The sequence below is a fragment of the Filicampus tigris genome, chromosome 6 (genome assembly GCF_054856515.1).
Source record: "Filicampus tigris isolate MCC_2025a chromosome 6, RoL_Ftig_1.0, whole genome shotgun sequence".
Classification (NCBI taxonomy): Eukaryota; Metazoa; Chordata; class Actinopteri; order Syngnathiformes; family Syngnathidae; genus Filicampus; species Filicampus tigris.
The window spans coordinates 27,889,447-27,911,373 of NC_141222.1; the positions used below are offsets into that span (position 1 = coordinate 27,889,447).

Consider the following 21,927-nt stretch of genomic DNA (forward strand, 5'->3'; position numbering starts at 1 on the left):
CGATTTTATATTTTTTTTAATTATTTTTTTTTAACTTTTCCTCCGTCATTTTAAGCATACAATTTCTTTTGCATATTTCCACTTCACTGCTGTACATGTTTTTCACCATTATACAGTAAAAAAAAAAAAAGATTAATGGGAAATATTCATCATATTACAAACATAAGAAATAAGTAAATAAACCAAAATAAATATTTTTTTTTAAAATCCACTGAACAACAAAGCCATTGTTGTATACAGTACAGTTGACACTTCATTGTATTACTCAGGGCATGATAGGTTTCCGAGGATGTACTTTTGGTTTAAAAGTAGGGTTTCAAGACTTTAAAGTAGAGTTATAAAATGGGATTTGGGTTTGAAACTGAGCTTCAAGGCAAGAAAATAGGGTTTCAAGACAAGGTTTGGGTTCAAAAGTAGGGTTTCAAGGCAAGGTTTGCGTTTTAAATGAGGTTTTCAACCTACAGGATCAAAGCAGTGTTTCAAATTAGGGCTTCAAGCCAAGTGTTTGGGTTTTAATGCAGGGTTTCCAAATGGGATTTGAAGTCTGGGTTAGGGCTTCAAACCAGGTTTGGGGTTTTGATATTAGTTTGGGGTTTATTTGGGTTTCATGTTGAGGTCAGGGTTTTCCGGACTAAGTTATGCTTTCAAAGTAGGGCTTCAAATCATGCTCAACATTTCCGGTTAGGGTTTCAAGCTCTGCTAAAGGTAAGCCAGGGATTTACAAATTCGGGTTTTGAATCAGACCAGTGGCATTGTTTCAAAGAAAGGTTCGAGTGTCAAATTAAGCTTTCAAGTCAGGTGCGGCTTTCAAAGTTGGGTTTTAAGACGGAGCTCATCAGAGGCGTGACCAGGGGGGGCAGTGCCCACCCACGGACACACTCTGCCCACCCAAAGAAAACTGGATGTAGTTGTGATTAATGGGATATAAAAAAATCCGAATCCAATAAACTTTTGTTAAGCCCAAATCACAACAACAGTTATCTCAATTAAGGAGAAAACAAAACACGTTTTAAGGTGCAGTAGCCCTACGTTGGATTTGGACCTACTTGAGCATTGCAGCACTTTGTTTGCCCCCGCAAGCGCCCCCGCGCCCCCCTGGTAAGACTAATGCCTATCTACACCTGTCATCCCGGTAACGCCACTGGAGCTCATCATTTCTGGTCTTTAGTGGGCCACAAATTGTTGTTGGTCATGCATGCTGCAGTACCAAGTGCGGCCTCAGCACGAAGGGGGCGCAGTAGAGGGAAAGTGCGGGCTGGTGGTCTTGTCTTGGGTGTGTGCTTGGATGCTGTCATACGTGTGGAGCTTCGCCTGCCTGCCTCCCTCCATCCAGCATCGCCCCCCCCCCCCCCCCCCGCCCGGGAGCACACGCTCATCTGTGGCCGCCCGTGTCGCCCCTCCGCCCGCAGGCGACACATGCTCACTCGCTTGAACCCGCCGTCCGCCTCCCCGAAGCATTTTGGACTGCGCACACGTGGATCTCGTTTAGGACGTGAGGGGGGCGAAGTGGATTTTTTTTTAGGAGCAGCCAAGTTTCAAGAAGACGAGAGAAAGGTTGCCTTCTTGTGACATGTGGAGGTCGTGTGTCCATTTTGGAGACATCCTTCCGGACATGTTTGAAGGGGACCGGACATGCAGCTCCACGTCTGCTTGTTGCTTGCAGCCGCCGCCGCCGCCGCCGCCGTCGTCGTCACAGCAGGTAAGCAGACGCCCAAAATAATCATTGTATACATTTTCAATTTTTCCTTTTGCTGGTGCTTCAGATGCCTGGAAAGCACCTTTTTTTTCTTTTATTTAAAGTAAACATTTTGATTTTGTGTTGAGACTTGTGGGCCACGGCTTTCAGTAATTAATCTGCATGTTTAAAGGTGAGGGAGTTTTTGAAAAAAAAAATCCTAATTAAAACAATATATTTAAAATGCTATGTTCAGAAGATGACAACACAGTATTGTATATTACAAAATGTAGGATAAGATTAAATCAAACTTTCCATTGGTTATTGTATATATTTTTTACATATTTTTATTTGTGTGACATCTGACATCATGTAAACCAAATTTGAAATGGACTTGATTCAAGCCAAATTTGCTATTGATGTGAAGCTGGAAAAAACAATCGTATTGTTTTTAACATTTCTGTAATGTCTTCAATTCCGGTGGTTCCTGAAGTTAAGCACGTTATGTGAACATTTAATTAAAACAATAATAATGGGGAAAAAAACAAATAATAAAAGCTGTTTTTTTAAATGACGTTTTTACACATTTTTGTGATATTGTACCTTATGTGAATAAAATTTGCTATATTCAGGTTTGGAGTCCACACATAACCATTTAATCTGAAACCAAATTTGTAAAGTATATTGCTTGAAACAAATATCGAAAAATGGGCGGTATATTTTTTTTTTAATCAAACCTGTTGAATAAACTTCTGTCTATGCATTGTGAAAAACTATAACCTGATTTATTCCCGATCAGATCTAGATTTGCCAGCAGTGTAAATCCATCATTTAACTTTTTTTTTTCTGTTCTAATTTACTCTGTAGCGTCAAAAGCTTGTTTCATTTGGATCAAATGCAGATTTAGCAACGGTGTAAATGCAACATAAGTGAACATGTTTTAATTATCCGCTTATGATATTGCTCAGGTGTCTTTGGATCAGTTTGTCATTTGTGTTTCTTTGATAGCGGCCTCTGCTCTTTGCTCTTGTTTACATTCTGCTCGCCTCTAATGAGGCAAAAAGACCTCGTGTCTTTATCTTAAACCTGCGTCTGCGACTTCCAATTAGAGCTAAGAACAAACAAGTTTCCCTTTGAAGGGCCCCGTAAAGAATCCCCTAAAACGATTGCTTCAAAGCAAAATGGCCGACTTGCCGCGCCGTTTCACAGCACGGCTTCTTCGTGAGACCCCTTCGTGTGCGTCTCGTGCTTGTGTAAGAAACAACTCCACAGTTCCAAGGGGCCTCCATTTAGAAATGAGCGACAAAGCAATTTTAGTTGTGCAACATCGTCACACCTCTGCGCTCAAAAACCCAAACTTGAAGAAGAATGGAAGCAATCCTCCCATTGCCACAAACTCCAGGAAGGAATCAAGCAAGAGGACCTTGCCCAATTCATCAGGCACAATCATTTGTGCCTCGAAATCCAAAAGTGGCACCTGCCCGTCTCGCAGTCTTGGTGCAAGTACATGTTGTCATTTTGAAGTCCATTTACTTGTCTGTCGCAAATATAAAACGCAGGACTCTTTTTACCTTTCATATGACATGTTGGCATGACCAGTTTGTTGCTAGGCAAGTATTACAGCGCACACTTGGCAAAGTACTCCAAAAATAATTTTTTGTGTGGGGGGGGGGGCGAACAAAAACTTCATGGATTTGCAATGGCAGTTTATTTACTTTCAAAAATTCTTTCAAAATGGCCGACTTCCTGTGCATTTCACGGCTGTCTTGCTGAGACTTCTTCGTGTGTGATCTACCGGCTTTTGTGGCAATAAGACACTTTTGCTCTTGAATTGCTGCTCTGTGTTGAATATAAAAAAAAAAACCTTCTTGGCGTTCTCGCATGTTGCCAGGCAGAATTTGAACATTCCCCTAATGGCGAATGTTGGTCAGAGATTGAGTCTGCGTGACCCACCTGGATCACGAGAGTCCTCTAATGGTCCTAATAGCATTTGTGTTTTCACGCTGACCTCGTTTGGAAAAATCCAATAGTTCCTGAAAGTTCTTCGCATGGCGTGCGTGTCCGCGCGAGTGTATATAAGAGAAAGATGAGTAAGTGTGAGACAGACAGAAGCTTTCTTGTTGATGTCCTTCATGACATGATGTTTCTGTGTCCCGGTCCCCCAGTCCAGGAAGAGCCGCGGAATTCCACAGAGGAGCGCGCCACCCCCGTCCCACATTCCGACAGAGACTTCCCCAGTCCATCTCAAGCCGGGTCCGACGACACAAGCACGCAAGAACCCTACGGAGGCTCTGGATCTGAGTCCGGGCCCGCCACGCCCCTTCGGGCGTCCGGGAGCCGTGATAGCCGAGCTCTCCGGCTTCCTGAGGAAGTTGGGAACAATGGAGCGGAAACATCTGTCGCCCGCCTTCCGGAGACGCTGGTGCTGATCCGAAACACCCAAACAAATACGGGACTGTTAGAAGGGACGCGTGGGTCTCACACCTCTGGGCGGTCCGTTTTTCCACCTGTGACGTCATCCCCAACCAGATGGACCCTGCTAGCGACGCCTGCTGGTACCACGGAGACTGTTTATCGACACAACCTTGGTCGGACATCACCGAATGGGATGGAAGTGTTCAGAAAAGGCACTTCGGACCTGGTTTGGAGGTCCACGTGGTCCCAAACGGACTTGCCAAAAAGTACACAAAGATCCACACGACTGGCAGATGCCACAGAGGGGGCATCAAGCATCGCAGGTTCTACTTGGAGCACCAGAGATGCCACCACGGTGTCTGGAAGGATCCGGAACTCATCACGGTTGGAGGATGGGACGGGAATGCCCAGACGTGCATCCCCCACAAGTACAAAGACTCAGTCCAGAAGGGTCATGGATATTGGGATGGGAACACCCAGTTTGACGACCCACGCGGGGGTCCTTAGGTTGGGGGGCTCCCGGGTAGGAACAAGAGCACCTGATCATTTGCCCCACGTGAGCACCGTGTTGGTGTCCGCAGGGGTTCCAAATTTGACTGACTTAAAGGATCAAAGTGGAACGCCACGATACACACCCCGTGTAGGGGTCCCGGGCTTGGGGTTCTCTGAGAACGGGACGGGAACGCCTGGACAGTCGCCCCACGCAGGTACCGTTCTGTCATCCGGAGGGGACGACAACTCTAGCTCACAAGAAGGGGTGGGAACCTCTGGACTCACTCCCCATGTGGGGGTCTTGAGCACGGGAGGCTCCAAGGACGGGACGGGAACCGCCGGACACTGGTCCCACGTGAGCTCTGTGACCTTGTCCGAAGGGTTGATGAGTTTCGCCGGTTCCCAGGATGAGACAAACATTTCGGGATACTCGCCTCAGGTTAAGGTCCTGAGCACTCGGGGCTCCGAGGGCAGAACTGGAACGCCTGGACACTCGCTACACATGAGGACCATGTTGGTGTCTGGTTCTGAGAGGCCCCAATCCACGCACCAGGTGGCGGTTCTGAACTTAGGGGCTTCCCAGGACGGGACGGCAACTCCAGAAAACACGCCTCTTGCAAGCACCATTCCGGTATCCGGAGGAGATCCGAACTTGTCCGGCTCAGAGGCAGCAACACTCAGACACACGCCCCTGGTGGCAGTCTCCAGCTTAGTGGGCTCCGAGGACACGATGGCAACGTCCGCACACTCGCCACGTGCGATAACCGTGACGGCATCTGGAGGGTTCTTTGCTTTCGCGGGCTCCCAGAACACGGACGACACCCTCCACACAACGCCTGCGCCAACAACCTTTAAGAACCCTGCATCTGTGTCTCCGTCCGTCCTGGACGTTCCGACCCGGGCCTACACGCCCGCCGCCCCGCCCTCCGTCACACAAGAAACACCGGTGACTGAGGTAAAAGGCACTCGGGACGGCAACACCGTGACAACACAGCAGCTGATCCCGGAAGCGCAATCAGCTTGGACCCCTTTGAGTTCCGCCACTGCCCGCGTACCGAAAGTCTACGTGGTGCCGGACCAGCCCGCCACCATCAGAGGTTTGTGTGTGTGTGTGCCAGGCCAGCAAGTGCACCTGGATGGATCCGCGCGTGTATTTGTTTGTGTTGTGGTTCTTGTGCAGTCAAGTCCATTGAGGTGCTGCTGCAGATTGTCGTGGACGACCCCAGCTCGGCTTCCGGTCCTGACCTGGAGGAGGACACCGGCGCCTGGGTGGGTGTGGGACTTTTTTGCATTTTTATACACATCTTTATCCACTTTTTTCATTTTAAAGCAACACTGTGTCAGATGTTGGTTTTTGTTGATTATGGCGGCGCCACGTGGACAAAAGCGGTAGTGTTTTGACAAAAGTCAACCACGTTTCGTGAAATCCTGAGCTCTCGCTGGCCTGCAAGTTGGAATGAATTCCATTTCTATTTCCAGTGGCTGTGTGAAAGGTGAATAGCGATGAGGTCATTTTGTTTAAACAGTACTTTTGTTTTTTGTTTGTTTGTTTTGGGGCTTCTGCCATGACACCAGTAATAGCGTGTAGACGTTCGAATCGACTTCTGCCCTTATAGCGAAAGGAGGAAGTGAGTATGCCGTAAAGCAATTCAGGACATTTGTATTTTTTTTTTTGTGTGCCAGTGTTGCTCCCATCCTCCTCAAAGTTGCTTAGTGCCAGTAAAAACGATACGAAAAACAGAGCATTTTGCTGCTCAACTTATATTCCACAAATGCAAAATTAATCAGCCGTGTTTCAACTAGTGGGCCTGCTGGGAACATCTTCTTGAAAAAAATACGTTTGGGTTGACTTTGGCTTGAAGGTCGAATTCTTACCCAGTGTTGCTTTAATTTTTTTATTTTTTTTTATAGGTCTCCATTTTGTGTAAATGCCACCGTGAAAGAGCTGGGGGGGTGGGGGAGGGTAGTCATGCCAAGATTCCAGTGGCAGGATCACAGCAGCTGCAATGTGATAGTTATTAGTGGCAAAACCAAACGGGCGTTCAATGTTTGTGGATGCCAAACTTGAAGCTGAAATCTGCTGATCACGCTGTCCACGATGCAGGTGGAGCCTTACCTGCAGAGGGCGCCGGGCTTCAGCCGGACGTTGGGCGTGTGGGGCCGGTGAGTGGTCATGCTGAGCCCGGGCGCCAGCCTCGCACCCACTGAACACTTTGTGGCGGGCGCCTTGTTTTCTCATTCCAGCGGCCGCGCCGTGCAGATGCTGCTCGAGTTCGACAGCCCGGGCGCCCTGCGCTGGCTCTCCGCCTCGGGAGCCCCCACGCTGCTGCGCCAGACGGGACTGGACGAGGCCGCGCGCCGGGGGAGGAGCTTCAGGGGCTCCAAGGTGGTCGACGTCACACTGGGAGGTGTGAGCGCCGTCTTCGCTACTCACTTCCTACCGCAGCCGTCTTTTAATCAGTGACTGGAATCGGTTTTACGCGATTTCAAATGAAACCAAATCCTTCCGCTTTACAATATATTGAATACATATCAAATCGTCTTTCTTTGACTGGAGATGTGCCGTGTTAGGAAAGGCCACATTTACACTCACCTACCGACAAATTCATTCTTTGCGTCATACCCTCTGGAACTGTTGACGGTTCTATCGAGTACGAGTGAGTGTGAATGGACAAAGAATGCTAAGCTAAGCTAATAGTGTGCGTGCGTGCGACGCAGGCGTGCAGGCGGACGTTTGCGATTGGTTGCTCGGGTGTCCGGCGGCCTTTCGCTGTGTTTCTCGGCCCAGCAACAACTACAGCTGCTCCTCCGTCTGCCATTTTGACTTCTGCCACCATCACGGCATCTGCACACATCACCCGCAACAACTTCCTGTTTGTCGGTAGGAACAAAACAAACACGCACGCACGCACAGAATGTCCAGTTTGAACGCGTCCCTTTCGTTGGTGTGTCGTCAGCTGCCTGGTGGGCGAGGACTTCTGGTTCATGGGTTCGCGGTGCGACGTCCGGATGACGCACGCTCGTCTGGTGTGCACGTGCGCGTCCATCCTGGCGTTGGCCGTGGCCGTGATCGGCTCGCTGGCCTTTGTTGCCGTCAGGCGCTACCGAGCCGCTCTGATCCGGGCCAAAGTGGACCAGACGCGGAGCAGGTAAGCGCACGTGTGTAGTCCTGCTGTTTTATTCCAGTCCTGTAGGTGGTGGTAGAGAGTAGTACAAATGGATGCCAGCACACAGGGAGCTTTTTTTTTTTCCCCTCACCTCTTTGTTGCCATCTGCTGGATATGATGGGTGACTACTCCACTTTGCCACGCACTCGCAATCGACTTTAGAGCCTGAAGTGTCTAACACACAAAACCTTATTATTATTCTTTATTTTTTTTAGTTATTAAAAAGTATTTTAATTTTATATATAATGTTTTTTATTATTTAATGCAGTTATGTTAAGTCATTTATGTTTGAAATAATATATAATATTAATATATTGATATATTATATATATATATATATATATATATATATACACATTGTTTATCTATTTGTGTTTGCAGCTACCGGCGCTTCAACCATTTCGACGAGCTGTCGTCTCGCTTCTGGCCCCGCTCGGTGTCGGCAGCTTCCGCCGACTCCATGGACAACCCGGCGTTCACTCGCTCCGACGAGCTGCTGCACATGCGAGCCCTGGACCGGCCCTGCTGCCACCACGACGACACCTTGTCGCTCGCCTCCGCCTCCGCCTCCTCCGCCTGCACCGGCCGCGCCGCCCGCCTCAACACCATCTACCCCGACAGGTACGCGCGCACGCCATCCAGCCAAGTCACGTGTCGCCCTTCAGGGACGGTCTGAAATCACGGTGTTAGATTTGTCGATATCAGGTGATGCCTTCAAAGACTCTCAAAATCTTCAATATCTCAATCAAGTGTTGCCTTCGGGAACAGTCAGAAATCAGAGTTTTCAGTCTCAAGCAGGTGTTGCCTTCAGGGCCAGTCTGAGGTCACAAACTTTATATCTGTGTCTAAAACAGGTGTTGCCTTCAGGAGCAATCCGAAACGTCTATCCGTCAAAGTCAGGTGTTGCCTTCAGGCATAGTCTGAAATCTGTTTTCTATCAGTCTAAATTAGGCAATGCCTTTAGAGTCTGTCAGAAAGCTATAAGTCAGGCGTTGCCTTCAGGAACAGTCAGAAGTCAGAGTGTTAATTGTATCAGTCTAAATCAGGTGTTTCCTTCAGGGACAGTCTGAAATCATAGCTTTCAATTTATTAATCTATGTCAGGTGTAGCCTTCAGGGCAGTCTGAAATCCTCTGTTTTCAATCTGCCTAAATCAGGTGATACCTTCACAGACGGTCGGAAATCTTCAATTTCTAACGCATGTGTTATCTCCGGGAACAATCAGAGTTTTCAGTCTATCAATCTAAATCAGGTGTTGCCTTCAAGGACAGTGTGAAATCATAACTTTCTATCAATTGAGTGATCTACATCATGTGTTGCTTTCTCAAATGTTCATTTTCTACTATTTGATCTCTTCAACTAAGTCAAGTTGCCTTCAGGGACGGTCTAAAAATCTCAGTCACATGCTGGCTTGGTCTCACAAGTGTAAAAAGAAGCAAATGTGCGTGGCAGCTCCCAGTACGGTTGGTGCGGCAGCGAGCTGAGCGTGGGCGACGGCGTGCTGGACTCGGGCAAGGCCAGCGACCTGTCGGTGTGCAGCTGGCCAGTGGAGCCCATCCACTGGACGCCCTTCCCGCTCCTGCGGCAGCTGGCTGCCCCTCGGCCCCCCCACGCCGTGAGTACTTGGAAGCCACATGCTGCTTCACTCAAGTCCAAAGGTAGTCGTATAGAACCATATTAAGGAGCAACACTCATGTTTTAGTGTCCATGCTGTAAGCAATCACCCCCAAAATTGCACAATTCCTCAAATTTTACATTTTTACAATAAAATGTATTTTTCACCGTCAAATTTCAGCATTTTCCTTGTTAAAATGTACATTTAGACATTCAATGTAGACTTTTTCCAAAGTGCAATTAACGTTCCCCCTGCCAAAAAAAAAATTATGCTTGACACCCCATGAAAAAATTTTTTATTTTTTTTTATTAAAAATTAAATAATGTATTAAAAAAACAATAAATCCAATTTACATAAAGTGCATGTGGAATTTTTCACATTTCGTCACTTTTTCCCACATTTGGTAATGTTACAGTTTTATTCTACAATGAATACATTTATTTATTTTCCCCTTACATTTCTAGTCACAACAACCCATAAATGTTCTTTTTTCTTTTTAATAACGTACGTACAGAGAATTCACATCATCACTTTATTTATTTCAAAGTGGAATACATTATTATTACTGTATTTCTTAACTTTCTATGCACAACACCCCATGATGAAAAAAAAAAAAAAGTTGGGGGGAAAATATTTGCAAATGTGCTCAAAATAAAAATCAAGAAATCACATATACTGTACATTTCCTACATGCTATGTTCCAGCTTTATAATGACGACACGGAAAGCATTATCGTTCCTTTTTCGCAACTTTTATTTCAAGTTTGTAAAAAAACGTTGTTAGCTCCTAATGCTAACTCATAAACATCTGTCAGCTCAGCTACCTTTTGGAACGCTAATAAGAGGTAGCGGAGTGTTGCTCCTTGATAACGTGAGTCCTCGTTACACCGTATGCTACGTTAGCTTAGCATAGTTCCCTGTGTCGGATGTTCAGGCCCGGGCGTCCAGGCCGCGCTCGTACTGCGAGGGCATGGAGCTGGTGGACATGAACCGCAGCTGGACCGCATGACTCGGATGCTCTTCGGCAAACGCTTTCGGTGTCTCTGTAAATGTGTATGAAAATGAGCCATCGATCAATCAATAAATAGCGTATGACTATGCCTGTGTGTGTGTGTAATTCACTGCAATGATAGTTCTGAAATATTTTACACCAAGCACCTCCTACAAAATATATTTAGCTCTCCAAATACCACCATCATGGCAGACAGTAACGTATCGGGCCAAAGTGTTCAGCATAGGGCTGAAACGATTAATCAAATAAATGGAATGATTTGATTTATAAAAAAAGTACACTTGTTTTTTTTTTCCTTTCATGAAGCTTGTAGGGGTCATTTTTCCACAACTGAACCAAATCGTTTCATTTTAAAAAGTACCGTCCTTGAATCGTATCACACCCCGTGTATTCATCTTTTTTAAAATCTTGAATTGCACTTGGCCTTTTATTTTTTTTTATTTTTGTAATACTTTGTAGAGGAGTAGCGCTGTTATGTAACTGTTGAGTAACTTTGATTTATGGGATGAGCTCCGGCAGTGACCTGAACCGCTTCGCTATGTTTTGCTGACTACAAAAGTCACATTTATCACATTAAAAGATGATAAGTCTCACATTCAAAGGTGGTCTTGAACTTTTGTCGGGACAGCAATACGCTTCTGCTGTATTATGAAACGCTCCACTCCATTGGAGCACCTTCTGTCTTCCCAGGCGCCCCCCCCCCCCCCCCAGCCTCCCATCACCATCACCCCACCCCCATTTTGGCCATGTGCTACGTGAAACCCGGCTGGAATGCCAGACCATAAAAGCATAAAAGATAAGTCGGGGCAATGGGAAAACGGGCCCACGCCGATTCTACGTTGAGAATGCCACTGAATGATGGAGAAGAAAAGAAAGTAGCAAAGGAAGCTAGCCGTTAGCGTCATTCCATATACGGCCTTGGAGCCAAGAAACAGGCCCGTGTGTGTGCGCGCGTGTGTTTTGTTTGTGTCACCGCGTTCGTGTGTGTGCGTGTGGCCACATCCACATGACACACACACACACACACACACACCAGCATACAGACGCTTCAAAAAAAAAAAAAAAAGGGAGATTCATTCATTTCCTCACGTTGCGTGCTGGTCACGTGACTCGTATAAGCGGCAATACATTCTTCTAGTTCGTAGTCATGTGACTTACTCACGCCGATATCTCCTTATATGGATGTCATCCAAAGGACCTCTCAAAGGCGCAAGCCTGTGTGTGTGTGTGTGTGTGTGTGCGCGCGCGCGCGGATTTGGATAATTCCCTGATTGGCTTGTTCACCTTTTTAACCTCTCCATGTAGACAACGTGTGTGTAAGTGGGTGTGTGTTCACTTCCTGTATGCATGTAGAGGTGAAAGTATGGTTTAAAAAGAAAAAAAAAAAAGAGAGGGAAAAAAAAACCGCTACTTCCTGCCCCCTTGGCTGGCCATATGTCCTTATTAGGAACGCGAAGGAGAGCCAGGGAGAATTCCTGCTTTATGGTCATTGTCCGGGCACGCTTTGGGGGTTGCAACACGCACACACCTACACACTAACACACACACGCTCGGACAATTAGGGTGGAATCACAACGTGAGGTATTTCAAATCCATGCGTGTCACCGTCTTGCGTTCCCATGACATCACACTTGGACGTTGTCATCTAATTGTGACACGCACACAGACACACCTTGACGGAACTTTCCGGTAATATTCCGCCAGCTCGCCTTACTTCCTGAGGTGGAAGTGACGGTGTCACGCAGAGCTCAACGTGTGTCCAAAACCTTGCAAGTCTTGCAAGGGCTGCGGGCTGAGAAATTGAAAGATGAAAGGGCCACTTGGAAATTGTTCAGCTTGAATTTACTCAACACGCTAAAATCAATTACTCAAGCAATTCTGTCATGATTTTATGTTATTGTTATTTTGTAAAAAAACAACAACAAAAAAAACACTATGGCACATCTTTTTATATAAATGGAAAGTCAATCCAAACATTTTTTCTTTTCAAGAATATGTTGTATGCAATCCCACTACTTGAAACAAGGCTTTCTGATAAATATTGCGTTTGTGGAATAAGAGTTAATCCACCCGTTTTTAGCTAGCTCAGGGGGCAGCCATTTTATCACTTCTGTCGACTGAAAATGACATCACAGTTGCTGAGGGCTCAGGTAACGACCAATCACGACTGCCCTGTTTCCTGAAGCTGAGCCGTGATTGGTCGTCACCTGAGCCCTCAGCAACTGCGATGTCATTTTCGGTCGAGAGAAATGACAAAATGGCCGCCCCCAGACATGGCTAAAAACGGGTTACTCCACAAACGCAGTATTAATGTGAATGTGTTTCAACTAGTGCTGGGGGCATATTCTTGAAAAAAATATGTTTGGGTTCATTTCCGCTTTACGAGAAATAGGTAAGGACTTTCCAAGATCTTGTGGTGGCAGTGGCCCTGTACCCCACTAGAAGAGATCCGCCTCTGGGCTCGGGCTGCATAATTAATCACATTTACGATGGGGAACTCAAGGCAACAAAAAAAAAAAAGTGCTTTCCAGTAATGTGTTCTCTGTGCCCACATTTGTCTAAACCTTGACTTGGTTCAGATTTAAAACTGTGTTGATGGCGTTCCAATTATGCTTCGTAGTCGGTCCATTTTCATCCATCTCAGGGGCGGCCATTTTGGCTATCGACTGCAATTGACGTCAACGTGCCCTCGGGCTCGCATTGCGAACGTGGTGAGACCGGATCCCGAAAACGGGAGTGCTGTGATGTTGTTGCGAGCCACAAATAGTTTGGACACAGCTGGTGTAACAAAGAAATGTTGAGCAAGAAAGCAACTCTTTAAGATCTTTGATTTGTGCCTCGTTCGATGTCATAAAGCCCCCATGGAACAAGTTGGCCACATTAAAGCCCGTTAACAAAACTATACAAAAAAGTTAACATTTTATATTGCTTTTGTGATGTTAGGCTAGCATTTTTTTTCTTAAATATCAGAAAATTACATTAAAAAACAACACTCGACGATATGACGATACTGTATTTTCTGTATTGACATTTTGCAGCATTTTTCTTTTTAACCTGTTTCAGTTGTTTTATGTGTCTATTGTTTGATGTGCACTGTGTACGTCGCTTTGCTGAGGTTGTTTTTTTTAAAAGCGCTTTATCAATCAATAAAAGTTGAGATGAGTTGAGTTTTTCCACATATTTGGAAATAAATTAGGCGATGTTGCTATTGCGAATTATCTCGTCTGTGTTGTGTGGTCAACCGATTGGTTGCGCTGGCATCAAAGCCATCGATGGGTCTTCATGCGCTCTACTGACCGCTCGAGCGAGACGCAGGCGCCAGAACCCGGCCGGACATTCCCACGCCGTTTATACTTGCGTGGAATTGTGTGAACGGATGAAGGTGACACCTTCGGGCATGTGGAGAGAGGATGAACCAAAGTGTGATCTTTCTGGTATTTCTTTTGACTTTCCGAAAGCAGCGCTGCGCCTTCAAATGGGTCCACAGGTGTGTCTGCAAGTAGCTCTAATGTTCAGAAGCGTTCCAAGCCGTGACGTCATCATCTGGGTTTTCCCAAATTGTAATTTCATCACTTCTGTCGACTGAAAATGACATCACAACTACTCAGGGCTCAGGTAACGACCAATCACGGCTCAGCTTCAGAAAACAGGTCAGCCGTGATTAGTGGCAAAATGGCCGCCCCTTGAGCGCCTTAAAATGAGTGGATTTTTCTGCTTAACTCATATTCCACAAACACAATATTAATCAGAATGCCATGTATAGACTAGTGAAGGCGCATAGAACATATTATTGCAAATATGTTTGGGGGGTTGATCTGAGCCCTGAGTAGCTGTGATGTCATTTTCGGTCAACAGAAATGACAAAATGGCCGCCCCCTGAAATGGCTAAAAAGACGTGCATAACGTTAACTCATATTCCACAAACACAGTATTAATCAGAATGCCGTGTTTGGGTTGATTTTCACTTTAATGTATCAGAGTTGGGCCAATGTAATTTATTATGGTTCATTGAAGTAAATGACTAGGATTTGGTCCAATTTAATCAACGTGGGTTGGATGAACTTAAAGAGGAGGTCAACCCCAAAATGTTCTGTACAAGAATATGTTCATTTTACCAACCTGAAATTATCGATTACCAATTACATGTTAGATTTAACTGGACAAAACAGGCAGCCAATATCCTTTTTTGAGCGTATGATGACTTTTTTTTTTTTTTTTACGTGGTACTCCGGCTTCCTCGACATTTCACACATGTTAGCATGTTAGCGTCACCAAAGACCAAATCAATGATTCTCAAATGGTGGGTTGTGGACCCTTTATGGGTGGCATTTGTCCATCCCATTTTGCCACTTGCTGTCGACTGAAAAGGACACCACGGTTGCTCAGGTGACTTCTCTCGCTCAAAAAAGTCAGCCGTGATAAGCACCAACTCACCTGCAAGCATAATGACGATCAGCACAAGACAAAACAGATGGAAGCACAAAGGTGGCATGTTTTTTGTTTTTTTTTTCAAATATTGCTGATACAAAATGTAAATAGACATATTGTGTTTTATGTTCATTTATTGATCCCACTGGTTGTATTATGGCTGTTTTGTTGTTTGTATGTAAAGTGCTTTGTTACAGCTCTAGCTGTTGTGAAATGCGCTATACAAATAAAATTGTATTGTATTGTACTACTGAGCTACAAAGTTGACAGAAATAATGGCACTACAGAAATGTGCAGAGTTGGCAAAGTGTCGCACTGTAGAAGGCAGTAAGTAGCGTTTCAATTCAACATGCTAGTGATGTAACCAATAAGCATCTCTTTGACCTTTGCCACAGTTAAAACATAAAACCAATACGTTATGTTGCCAAACATGAAAGCAATAATACACGTACGCACATCACAAATGCTCGTCGCTGTGCGAAAGGAAACATTGATTTGCTTTTTGACACATTTTACTTCCTACAACATCAAAAGCACAATAAACCTCAATTCCAAATGCTCTTATAACAAAAAATGAACATTTCGCCATAGTTTTCTTAACAAAAAGATATCTATAGAGAGAGGGACTTCACAAATGCTCATCATGGATCCAAATAAACTTGAAACTAAAATAACTCAACAGTGAGACTCCTGGTGTAGGCGATGAGTGCTGAGATTTACATGTTGGCTGTAAACATAGCACCGTGTTAACACCTGTAATCTGTTTGTGTGTGTGTGTGTGTGAGAGAGAGTGAGAGCTATGCCGGGTTTTAACCCTGCTTTCAGTGACCTGTGAAATGGACAAGCTAACCCTCAGATGGCCTTTCCTTCTTCAACATTTTCACTGAAACGCCATTCCATTATGCTGTAGTACATCAAGGATGATAGATAGATAGATAGATAGATAGATAGATAGATAGATAGATAGATAGATAGATAGATAGATAGATAGATAGATAGATAGATAGATAGATAGATAGATAGTGACTGTTTATACCATCCCACTGGAGCTATCAGTCCTTCCACATATAGCTCACTTATACGGTACATACATTTTACACGCCTTAAAAACATGGTCGATATTTTTTAAAGCCCCCTTTTCTGAATTAAGTGAATCAAATCAGTGAGTGACCAATAAACATATTCAAAAACATAAGGCCAGCTTTTGACCACAAAATGTAAAGATTTGGGGGTCAATTCAGTTGTTTGATGGGTGATCCGCTGACGCCACACCCATTGGTCGCGGGGAAACCAATCGGAGGCCGCCGTGAGGAAAGTTCTCCTTATATGGAGAGGGGCTGCAGCACGAGTGTCTTTAAAAGCACAGCGCTCAGCCGGCACGACGTCACAGTCAAGCATCCAGGCTCTGGCTCGCACTTGCCCAGCTCCACGCACCGCGCGCATCCCTAACGAGAAATCTCTCACGCAGGTAAGGAAGGCATTTGATGACAACTATAACATTTTATCTGAAAGGCGTTATTTGAGAGGTTAAATTGACACGACGTGCTTTGTGACTTTCCATGTGGGTTTAAAAAAAAAAAATACTTTAACCGGCGACGACGTGCTAGGCTAGCCGTTAGCCCGTTAGCTTGTTAGCTGCCGGCACGTCAGGTAAAGCGCTGACGCCCGGCTTGAAAGAGGCGACGTCCGGCTTGGTGACGCAGCGACGACCGTTAGGTGGAGCTGATGACGGAGCACCCCCTCCTCTCGACTCTTTGAAGGCTTTGACCGTCATCGACCCCACCCGGGCGGCCGCCAGCATCCCCTTAGCACGCCATCGTCTCCCCACCGGCTCGGCGGCTAGACGGATTACCACAAGTGGATTAGCTCCCAGTTAACCCACCACTTAATCTACAAGATTGAGCAATTAGTCGCAACGTTGTAAAGGAGAATTTTTAAAACCCCATTTTTTTAATATTGTTGCAGCGCGTGTCGAAGGTGAGGCATCGATTATTTCGGCACACATTTGCTATTCGATGGTATGATTGGATTTTTATAACGACAGTTAAAAACTTCTGAATTTTCATTTTTATCTTTTTATCATTTGGTAACTCAGTAACTAATTATTTTACAAATGCGGTAGGGTAATTGATCCTCTAAGGTTAAATTGGATCCAATGTGAAAGTTTTGACCAGTCATTTAGTATGCACGTTTTTCTTAAATTTAAAATGATCTTCATTGAATTAAAAATACCGATTTTAATAAAATGACTGGTAACATGTATGTACAAAATTAAAATATAATAGTTTTAATTAAAAAGGGACATGATTGATGGTGTAAATAGCCAGTACAATTGCATTACAGAAAAAGTCCCCAAAAATTAAAAAAAAAGTCTGATAAATGAGATTCAAAAGTCAAGTAGTTTTAATGTCATTTAGTGATTTATTGATGAAATGCTCCATGTGCTACTGTTGATCCCAAGATATTAGTGGGGGAAATGCAAATGAGTGCAACAAATCAGTGCTTGTCACAAGCAGTGTGCGCAGTATGTGCAGTATGTGTGGCCTTTCTTTAACCCGCCCTTGAATTATTCAAGATTTGGTGTTGTGTTAAAAGGGAGTGGTCTGCTTAGCGGACCCGGTTTGCTGCGGTGTTGTGTGTGCAGCGCCTCACTTTTTCCTTATATGGTCACGACCGGGACCTCCTTTGCCTTTTTTTGAGGGGTTTGGCGCCACTGCGACACCCAGCAGAACGAGGAGACAAGCCGCACATGTGGCACAGCGGCCTCCCCTTCTTCCTTTTGGTCTTGCTTTTCTCTTTTCACTTTATTGAATAATGTTTGTGATTTCAGAAAAATGGAAGACGAAATTGCCGCCCTGGTTGTGGACAATGGATCCGGTATGTGCAAAGCTGGCTTTGCAGGTGATGACGCTCCCCGCGCCGTCTTTCCCTCCATCGTGGGACGGCCCAGGCATCAGGTACACCACAACAGCCCTCATAAAAAAATAAAATAAAATAAAAATAAAAAGGGGGCGGGGCCGCTACTATTAAACTGTTAAGGTTTTACCGTATTTCAGTGAGGTGTTTGTTTATGCTTTGATTTAAATCAGTTTGCTGGCTAGCATCTACTGAAATGGGAAATATTTCTGTACTCTACATTAAGACTGTACCATAACTAGAGTGTGTATCAAAATGGGGGTGACAATAATTGCGCTTGTTTTTAAATGGTGAAGGGCGTTTATCCGGCAACAATGCATTTGTAACGTTGCTCCTGGCGGCAGGGCGTGATGGTGGGCATGGGCCAGAAGGACTCGTACGTGGGCGACGAGGCGCAGAGCAAGAGGGGCATCCTGACCCTCAAGTACCCCATCGAGCACGGCATCGTCACCAACTGGGACGACATGGAGAAGATCTGGCACCACACCTTCTACAACGAGCTGCGCGTGGCCCCCGAGGAGCACCCCGTGCTGCTCACCGAGGCCCCCCTCAACCCCAAGGCCAACCGCGAGAAGATGACCCAGGTACAACCCCCCCCCCCCCCCCCAGGCATTGCTCACGTGAGCCCGTCACACGTGCTGCTCTTGGTCTTGGTTTCCTCCTCTCAGTCAGTTTCCTCCTTGAACTTCCAGGTGTCCTCTTCCCTGAGCTCTCTTTCCATCTCTGTGGAGACTTAAGGTTTCTTGTGTGTGTCTCACACCATAGCGCCACGCATGCATGACGTGACTACTTTGCACTCTGAACCTGGCATGCGACTGGTTTTCAATTTTAACATGGTCAAATAGGCAGTTCTATTAAAGACAAAATAACAGGTTTGAAAAAAGCGAATAGCACTTTAAATGGCCAGATTTTTAGCATTAAACTAATTTAGAAAATGTAAAAAGAACACTGCTGGCCTAATTTTTAATTGGTTTTAAAAAATTATCAAATTCTATATCAAATCTTAATTACAAATCTTTTTTCTTTCAAACACATTTTTGGTGTGGGTGTTAAATTTGAGGAAAAACTAATTTACTGACTCGTTTATCTAGTTTAAAACCCGTTTTTTAATCCACCCGTTTTCAGCGGTCGTCCATTTTGCCAGTTCCTGTCGACTGAAAATGACATCACAGTTGCTCAGGTAACGGCCAATGACGGTTCACCTGTTTTTTGAAGCTGAGCCATGATTGGTCTTACCTGAGCCCTGACCAACTGTGATGTCATTTTCAATCGACAGCAAGTGACAAAATGGCCGTCCCCATAGATGACTGGAAACAGGTGGATTTTTGCTGGATAATTCATATTTCACAAACTCAATCAACATGCCGTTAAGTGGAAAGAAAATGTTTGGGTTGACAAATCTTAAAAAAAAAAAAATTTAAAAAAAGTTTCAAACCACTATTGTAAGTCGTTGGTAATTTTGCATACCACAAGAGGGAGCCCATGTACCATATACCGTGCGAATCAACGGCCTCTTCAGCATGGCGTTAACTTGTTCACTCCTAACTTGGCATGTTTAATTATGAGCAAACCATTGGCTTCTTCTCCATTAATGAAACTTGTCATCCCTCCAGATCATGTTTGAGACGTTCAACACGCCCGCCATGTACGTGGCCATCCAGGCCGTGCTGTCCCTGTACGCCTCGGGCCGCACCACCGGCATCGTGATGGACTCCGGGGACGGCGTCACCCACACGGTGCCCATCTACGAGGGCTACGCGCTGCCGCACGCCATCCTCAGGCTGGACCTGGCCGGGCGCGACCTCACCGACTACCTCATGAAGATCCTCACCGAGCGCGGCTACAGCTTCACCACCACTGGTCAGTGACTCTCTGATTAATATTGCGTTTGTGGAATATAAATGTCCACCCGTTTTTATCCAGCTCAGCGGGGTGGCCATTTTGTCACTTGCTGTCAACTGAAAATGACGCCACATTTGCTCAGGAATGACCAATCACGGCTCACCTGGTTTCTAAGTTTGGTCATGTGACAGGCACAATTTGAGCTATTAGGCACTGTGATGGCGTTTTCAGTTGACAGCAAGGTAACGGTACATTTTGCTGCTTAAATCATATTCCACAAACTAGTTTGGCTTAAAAAAATAAAAAATTAAAAGGAAATTAGGTAAAACAAATTACTCCTGTAATTAAATTTAAAATGGATCACTAATTTCAAATTGACATGACATTTTTTCTAAATTTTTAGTAATTTTCAAATCTTTAAACCATCACTTGAGTCAATTTAAATATTGTTTAAATATGGGATACTAATGTGGCTTCAGTATTATGAATGACAAGGCTTCAAGGGAATTTTTTTTTCTCCCCATAGACCTAAAGATTTAGAGCCAAAGCAAAAACGTATAAACCTGCAGCAGTTCATGTCGAATCTCGATGTAGCAAAGACAAACTTGAAACAGGTTGAATTTATTTATTTTTCTTGTGCATTGTGATGCAGCCGAGCGTGAGATCGTGCGTGACATCAAGGAGAAGCTGTGCTACGTGGCTCTGGACTTCGAGCAGGAGATGGGCACGGCCGCATCCTCGTCCTCTCTGGAGAAGAGCTACGAGCTGCCCGACGGGCAGGTCATCACCATCGGCAACGAGAGGTTCCGCTGCCCCGAGGCGCTCTTCCAGCCTTCCTTCCTGGGTAAGCCGCCGCCGCCACCGCGTCTTTTGGCTGGCCCGTCCGCCCCCAAATCCAGAACGCAACTGACGGCGCGCGTCCGTCCGCAGGCATGGAGTCGTGCGGCATCCACGAGACCACCTTCAACAGCATCATGAAGTGCGACGTGGACATCCGCAAGGACCTGTACGCCAACACGGTGCTGTCGGGCGGCACCACCATGTACCCGGGCATCGCCGACCGCATGCAAAAGGAGATCACTTCCCTGGCCCCCACCACCATGAAGATCAAGGTAATAGAAGTGGCACACTAAAGGGTCATCTCTTTCTGTCACGCTCTGCTGCCCCTCGGTGGCCAACGTGAGTAACGTCTCTTGTTTGCTCTTCTGCAGATCATCGCTCCCCCCGAGAGGAAGTACTCTGTTTGGATCGGCGGTTCCATCCTGGCGTCGCTGTCCACCTTCCAACAGATGTGGATCAGCAAGCAGGAGTACGACGAGTCCGGCCCCAGTATCGTCCACAGGAAGTGTTTCTAAAGAGACTGTCGGACGCCCCCCCCGTTCTGTTTCTTCCCCACCCTCTTCCCCACCCCCCTCGAACACACTGCTACCAACCCAAATGAGTGGCTCCCATCAACACAGTCTGCCGAACCTGCAGCACCTTCCCCCCCAGTTTCTTTTCCTTGGTCACGAGGAGCTCTGCAGGAAGTCCGGAGCCCCACTCCCACCCCACCACAGGCAGTGTGAATGTGAGGAATGATTTTGTGTGGTTTAGTTTTCTTTTGTTTTGTTGTTCACCACCTTTATTTGCCTCTATGAAGGTTTCCAACTTATGCCGGGCTTTTCCTCTAGCCCCGGCAGACCTGTTAGTATTGCTTGATGTAAATTATGTTATCTGTTTGTTTTTGTACTTTCAGCCTTAAGATATTTGCTCCAGTTTTTGTCAATATGCAAAAATGAGAGAAAGAGACAAAGCTTCTACTTTGTAAGGTGGTGTTAGAAAGGTGTGTACATGAGGCTTTCCAAGCTTCTGGTTACATGACAACCCAATAAAGCGCACATGTCAGAGATCTGATTTGTCTCACTGTCTTTTTTACTTTTGGAATGTAATGGTATTAAAGTGTAGAATTGCCATGGTCAAGTGTTACATACGAGTTTATTTGAAAGTCAAATTGAGGAAAATGCCATGCGCTTGGCTGGCAACCAGTTCAGGGTGTACCCCGCTTACTGCCCATAGGCAGCTGGGATTGGCTCCAGCACGCCCGCGACCCTTGTGAGGATAATCTGTTGGGACAACTAATTTAGAGAGAATATTTTCATGCACATTTTTATATAGTGGTCAAATGTATAATGATACAAAGTGCTTTAAATGCAGGTATTTTAACGCATTCACTGCCAGACATTTTTAGACCCTCTTACCAAAACGTTAGAAAAAATTTGTAATAAAAATAGTTCATGGGATTGAATGGCTGGACTGTGAAAAGGCATATTTGTCAATGGCAGTGAATGGGTCAAAAAACACTGACGATTCAACAAACTTACTTGCAGT

The 21,927-nt window shown here is 45.4% G+C and overlaps 2 protein-coding genes across 2 annotated transcripts; both read left to right on the plus strand.

Moving 5' to 3' along the window:
• The first annotated feature begins 1,206 nt into the window (after nt 1-1,206).
• On the plus strand, nt 1,207-10,460 carry vap (vascular associated protein). The gene is made up of 10 exons (XM_086034593.1): nt 1,207-1,699; nt 3,841-5,679; nt 5,763-5,851; nt 6,687-6,745; nt 6,827-6,990; nt 7,301-7,463; nt 7,540-7,731; nt 8,131-8,370; nt 9,201-9,363; nt 10,297-10,460. Exons 1-10 carry the CDS (start codon nt 1,633-1,635, stop codon nt 10,369-10,371), a joined length of 3,051 nt encoding a protein of 1,016 aa, XP_085890719.1. The 5' UTR covers nt 1,207-1,632; the 3' UTR covers nt 10,372-10,460.
• Nucleotides 10,461-16,136: 5,676 nt separating this feature from the next.
• LOC147146585 (actin, cytoplasmic 2) lies at nt 16,137-21,453 on the plus strand. The gene is made up of 7 exons (XM_086033673.1): nt 16,137-16,270; nt 17,633-17,759; nt 18,063-18,302; nt 19,332-19,578; nt 20,213-20,404; nt 20,491-20,672; nt 20,772-21,453. The coding sequence occupies exons 2-7, from the start codon at nt 17,637-17,639 to the stop codon at nt 20,913-20,915; spliced, it is 1,128 nt and encodes a 375-aa protein (XP_085889799.1). The 5' UTR covers nt 16,137-16,270; nt 17,633-17,636; the 3' UTR covers nt 20,916-21,453.
• The last annotated feature ends 474 nt before the right edge of the window (nt 21,454-21,927 follow it).

Coding starts and splice junctions, on each gene's coding strand:
- vap (XM_086034593.1), top strand. CDS start 1,633: ATGCAGCTCCACGTCTGCTTGTTGCTTGCAGCCGCCGCCGCCGCCGCC. Junction 1,700..3,840: donor CGCCGTCGTCGTCACAGCAG/GTAAGCAGACGC, acceptor CCGGTCCCCCAG/TCCAGGAAGAGCCGCGGAAT. Junction 7,464..7,539: donor CAACAACTTCCTGTTTGTCG/GTAGGAACAAAA, acceptor GTGTGTCGTCAG/CTGCCTGGTGGGCGAGGACT.
- LOC147146585 (XM_086033673.1), top strand. CDS start 17,637: ATGGAAGACGAAATTGCCGCCCTGGTTGTGGACAATGGATCCGGTATG. Junction 17,760..18,062: donor TGGGACGGCCCAGGCATCAG/GTACACCACAAC, acceptor TCCTGGCGGCAG/GGCGTGATGGTGGGCATGGG. Junction 20,405..20,490: donor CTTCCAGCCTTCCTTCCTGG/GTAAGCCGCCGC, acceptor GTCCGTCCGCAG/GCATGGAGTCGTGCGGCATC.